Raw genomic sequence first — 6000 nt, forward strand, 5'->3', positions numbered from 1 at the left:
ATACTTATTTTTTCCAAGGGGAGTGGAAACCAAGTTCTGATTGGGGAATAAGGAATAAATACAAGTTTTTTTAAAAAAAGATTTTTTTCTTTTCCTTTGCTAGGCATATGCAGTTGACTTTGCTTAAATTAAGTGCACCTCTTTTAGAAATATTACTAAGGGTCAAGATCATAAATGTAGAGTTATATAAATCTAAGAGATTAAGTGATTTTTTTCTTTCAACTATCTAGATATAGCTGCAGGAAAAGGGAGCTGTTTCATTTAAGTTTGAAGGTTTACTTATAAGATAAATGCAACCAAAGCAAAAGGAAACAAGAAAATTGGGAGTTCTGGTGATAATTTGCTGAAGAAATCAAGCAGAACATCTTAAACAAGTGACAACAGAAGGACCTAAAATACTAAGGATAAAATTGTAGGTAAAATTGACAATGTAGTGGAAATAGGAGAACTAGCAGTAAGAATAAGAAGTTGTGCCTACATTTTTGCTATCAGAATTAAAGATTACAGTGGTAAATATCTGAATTACCAGTAATTGTAGGTAAAATTGACAATGTAGTAGAAATAAGAGAACTAGCAGTAAGAATAAGAAGTTGTGCCTACATTTTGGCTATCAGAATTAAAGATTACAGTGGTAAATATCTGAATTACCAGTTAACATCAAATGGGAATAAGATGCATTCCCATTAAAATAAGCAACAAAAAAGGAGTATTTGCCATTGTTATTATTTAATATTGTTCTGGAAATCCTAAACCCATGCACTGAATCACGAAGCAGAAACAAGAGCTACACCTATTGGGAAGGGAGAAATGAGGATATTTCAAGTACAGTATTGAATACCAAAAAAAAAAAAAAAAAAAAAAAAAAAAAAAAAAAAAACCCAAAAGATTATCAACCAAAACTATTTGATTTGAAAATGGAAATTAAAAGAAATTAATAAAAATAGAGTATAATGAAGTGGCTGGATATGAGAAGTATTGAAATATCAATAGCTATCTCTCAAATGAGCAGGAAGGAATTAAGGAATTTAATGAAGCAATGTTAAAATTACAGCAAAAGATAAATTATCCATGAATAATCTGAATGACAAATATTTCAGATTTATATGAAGACAAACTTGACAGAGAGATCCAGGCATTTTTTTTTTTTAAGATTTTATTTATTTATTTAACAGACAGAGATCACAGGTAGGCAGAGAGGCAGGCAGAGAGACAGGAGGAAGCAGGCTCCCTGCGGAGCAGAGAGTCCAATGTGGGGCTCGATCCCAGGACTCTGAGATCATGACCTGAGCTGAAGACAGAAGCTTTAACCTACTGAGCCACCCAGGTGCCCCTAGGCATTTTTTTTAATTTATTTTTTATTTATTTTCAGCATAACAGTATTCATTATTTATGTACCACACCCAGTGCTCCATGCAATCCGTGCCCTCTATAATACCCACTTGGTATCCCAACCTCCCACCCCCCTGCCAATTTAAACCCCTCAGATTGTTTTTCAGAGTTCATAGTCTCTCATGATTCACCTCCCCTTCCAATTTACCCCAACTCCCTTCTCCTCTCTAACACCACTTGTCCTCCATGGTATTTGTTATGCTCCACAAATAAGTGAAACCATATGATAATTGACTCTCTCTGCTTGACTTCTTTCACTCAGCATAATCTCTTCCAGTCCCGTCCATGTTGCTACAAAACTTGGGTATTCATCCTTTCTGATGGAGGCATAATACTCCATAGTGTATATGGACCACATCTTCCTTATCCATTTGTCCATTGAAGGGCAGGTTCCATGATTTACATATAACACCCCTGCTCCATACAATCCATGCCCTCCTTAATACCCATTTTAAAAAGACCCAGCATACATATAATTTCAAACTAAATCCATTCCTGAGACAGGAATATAGAATGATAGATGCTCTTTTGAACAAATGCTAAGTTAAATAAGTAATCCATTGATACAGCTCTAAAATAGGTAAGCTAAAATATTCTTTAGTTTATCTAGTTATTCTTATATGCTTCAAGAGAACTATAAGTTTGTGTGTCCTAAAGTTATCAATAACACTTTTCCCTATTTAAGAAGTCTGGAGTTCCATTCAAAAGAAACTTTTACACAGCTCAGAAATTGTTTTATTGTAAACTGCTACTGTCATCTTTTTTAAACATAACTGCCACTTGTAGTTATATTCTTACAGTTCCTTTGGAAGGACTAAGAAGTCAAAATCAGTTTGAAGAGATGAGATCAAGCTACATTAGAGAGCTCATCAAGGCTATTGGGTTGAGGCAAAAGGGCGTTGTCTCTAGCTCACAGCGTTTCTACCAACTTACAAAACTTCTTGATAACTTGCATGATGTAAGTATTTTGTTTTCTAGGATAATCTTTTAAATATTAAATCTACATTTTACTTTGTATGGTTTCTTCAAACTCATATTTCTACTTTTGTTTTAAAACAGTATTTGCATCACACTCCTCAGAACTTACATTGTACTTTTTTCATTTTCAATGTAGATCATCCAAATATCCTTTTACTAGTATTTGTATAAATATAGATTAATTTAATGGTTTATAGGAATTGTGATAACATTTTCCTGAGTATGTTCTAAAATATTTTTGCCTTAAGTTACAGAAGATTTTATATAATCAGGAAAAGCAAAGATATGGGTGTGGACAATAAGACTCTCATATAATTTTGGATGGCATTATAAGTTAATAACAGTGCTAATGGACAATTTGACAGTTTACTCACTAGGTCAAATTTGAGACCTTATTTCTGAATATGAACAGATAGCCAAGGATTGTTAGCAATATAGGTAAAGCCTTTATAATGAAAGGAAGAAATCAAATACACAGAAAAAAAGGAATGAAGGAAGAAGCCCCAGAACAGAGAACAGAAAAAAGATTCAAGAAAATTAAGATATTCAGAGAAATAAGAATGATATTGCATCTGTGAAACAAAAATAGAAAACATTTGTAAAGGAATATTTAGAAAGAACACATTTTTGGATAACTAAATACAGAAAAACAGAAATTTAAAATTTAATAGGGCTGAAATATAAATCTCAGATAAACTCAGAAGAAATAACAAAAATGATAAATGAAAAATCAGAAGAGAAAATAAATTTACGAGATTAATTCAAGGAGGTTCATTTCCCAATTAAAAGGAATCTCTAAAACAATATAGAAAATCAAAGAGAGGAAATTATATAAAAAAATAAAATAAAAGTTGCTGCACCAGAAATATTTTAATTTTCTGATGATAATGGCCTGGTATACAAGCACAGCACAATTGAACAAAGGCACATTATTGTAGAATTTTAGAATACCAGAAATAAAGAGACCATCCTAAAATATAGCAGTGAGAAAAGAAACAAGTCACATAAAAATGATCAGGATTCAAAATGATGTTGGACTTCTTAACAACAATACTGGAACCCAGAAAACAATGGAACAATGGCTTCAGAATTTGGGAGGAAAGGAAAATCTTCAAAGAATTTTATTTTATTTTTAGATTTTATTTATTTATTTGACAGACATCATAAATAGGCAGAGAGGCCGGCAGAAAGAGGGGGAAACAGGCTCCCCACTGAGCAGAGAGCATGATATGGGGCTCGATCCCAGGACCCTGGGATCATGACCTGAGATGAAAGCAGAGGCTTTAACCCACTGAGCCACCCAGGTGCCCCGTCTTCAAAGAATTTTATACCCAGCCAAGCCATCAAATGAATATGATGGCAACTTAAAGAGTATTTTCCAATGTGCAAGGTGTCAGAGTGCTTACCTCAAGTACAACCATTCTCAAGGACATCTACAGGATGTTTTAACCATAAAACACTGGACTAAGCCAATGAAGTAGAAGACCCAACCCAGGAGAGATGCAGAGGGATGTTCTAGCATATTAACTGTGCTGGACAATCATTAGTTTAAGTTGGAGCAGTAATACACAGGGTTTCAGAATACCAGGACCAGGAAAAAATGATGGAACTGAGGGATTACCAGTATGTATGAACATATTGAGGTGTGTTTTTACAATTGTGTCAGAGAATTTGACTATAGCTTTGTGATAAAGGAAAGAAAGCAAAACAGAAAAACAAGGGGAGGGCGCCTGGGTGACTCAGTGGGTTAAGCCTCTGCCTTCGGCTCAGGTAATGATCTCGGGGATCGAGTCCTGCATCAGGCTCTCTGCTCAGGAGGGAGTCCGCTTCCCCCCTCTCTCTCTGCCTGCCTCTATGCCTACTTGTGATCTCTCTCTCTCTCTGTCAAATAAATAAATAAATCTTAAAAAAAAAAAAGGAAAGAAAAACAAGTGATTAGCTCTAGCAAGTAAAAATTAAGTCATATATGTGAAAGGAAATATAATCCAGCAGGAAACAATAAAAATCTTTGAAATAAAATTGCTGGGTATTGATTTAGTCAAAAATTGAGATATAGCTATATAGAGAATGAGTAGAGAAAGTGTGCATTGTTGGAAGAGGTGTCTAGTATAAGAGAGCCAAAAATTCAATTTTTGTAATAGAAACTAAATCAATAATATCAAATTTGAAAAACAAAGTTTATTAGAAATACAGAGATAAATATTTAAAGATATGGGCTAAAGAAGTTGAAAATTATTGCATCTGGAGAACTAGAATAAGGAAGGGAAGAATTCTATTAGAAAACTGTTGGATTTTGTTATTGCTGCTGGGTCCTATTAGGCTTTTAAAATTATTTATGTTAATTATTTGACAAAGATTAAAACTAGATTAAAATGAATTATGTTGGGTTCTTTGTGTTGACGGGGGAAGAGTCAATATTTTGTTATGTGAAAAATTCTGTCTATTAACAAATAGGGCTTATTAAATAATTGCATTTTTGAAATTATATATGCCTTATGCATATTATATATATTCCTGGGTATGTTTGTATACATTTATTAAAAGAAAAAAGAACTTAAAAGAAAGTCATCAAAATGTTCATATCGATGATCCTGTGGGATTATGAGTGACTTTCATTTCTTTAAATCTTTACTATCAGAATGTTTCATTGTATGTAGTATTTTACATATTCTAGAGAGTGAAGGGAGTTATTTTGGTGAGAAAAAAATAAGCTGTCTTATTTTATTATATGAATGTATTATTTTTTTTTCTTGTTTCTTATCCATTTGTGAAATCAACAGCTTGTCAAACAGCTTCATCTGTACTGCTTGAATACATTTATCCAGTCCCGGGCACTGAGTGTTGAATTTCCAGAAATGATGTCTGAAGTTATTGCTGCACAGTTACCCAAGATCTTGGCAGGGATGGTGAAGCCTCTGCTCTTTCATAAAAAGTGAATGCCATTTTTATCTTTAAAAATTAAATTTTGTGGTATGTCTGTTTATCTTTTGGTCAGGATTATGAGGTCTTACGTTTTTACAATGTCTTCTTAAAGCCTTACATTTATAACATATATTGTGTAAATTTCAGAGAAAATTGTGAAGTTTTGTTTTCCTTTATGAAGCATAATTATAATTTTAAGGTGTTTTATGTACTTATATATTCACTAACAGTTTACAGGATTGAAAAAGTACTAAAATTGATTGCCAAAGTAAACTTAATCTTGTCCATACTATTTCCTACCATTTAGATGAAGATTTTTAACTTTTGCATCTAATGAATCTACTTTAGAGGAAAAAAATCTTACATGTAAAAATAAAAAGTAATTATGTATGTTCCTTCTAGGTAGCTCCTTTTGTCTCCTTGATTATATTTACAAAAATGAATCTTTGAAATGGTATGCAAAATTTTGTCTAAATAAGCTTTTACACATTTTTGTGAGTAAAAAAAAAAAAAAATCATATCCTTCATTAGATTTTCCAAAGGGTTTTTAATGCAAAAAAATATAGAGAATGAGAGTTTAAAATCCCTGAAATGGATTGAGGGTGTGATATTAGGGGAAAAAACAGCTCACATATTGACTATTTCCCAAACTGGAAATACCCATCTCTAAGGAAGTTATTAAGGAGAGCCATATCATTATGGTAACATTAC

At 32.6% G+C, this 6000-nt stretch overlaps 1 protein-coding gene across 1 annotated transcript in view; it reads left to right on the forward strand.

Moving 5' to 3' along the window:
- PGR (progesterone receptor) overlaps positions 1-5335 on the forward strand; it is a 101282-nt gene extending 95947 nt beyond the window's left edge. Inside the window, exons 7-8 of the mRNA XM_059185765.1 lie at positions 2190-2347; positions 5148-5335. Coding sequence (XP_059041748.1) covers positions 2190-2347; positions 5148-5303 — 314 coding nt within the window. The 3' untranslated portion in view covers positions 5304-5335. The remainder of the gene's footprint in view (positions 1-2189; positions 2348-5147) is intronic.
- Positions 5336-6000: the final 665 nt, after the last annotated feature.

The sequence above is a fragment of the Mustela lutreola genome, chromosome 1, assembly GCF_030435805.1.
Source record: "Mustela lutreola isolate mMusLut2 chromosome 1, mMusLut2.pri, whole genome shotgun sequence".
NCBI lineage: Eukaryota > Metazoa > Chordata > Mammalia > Carnivora > Mustelidae > Mustela > Mustela lutreola.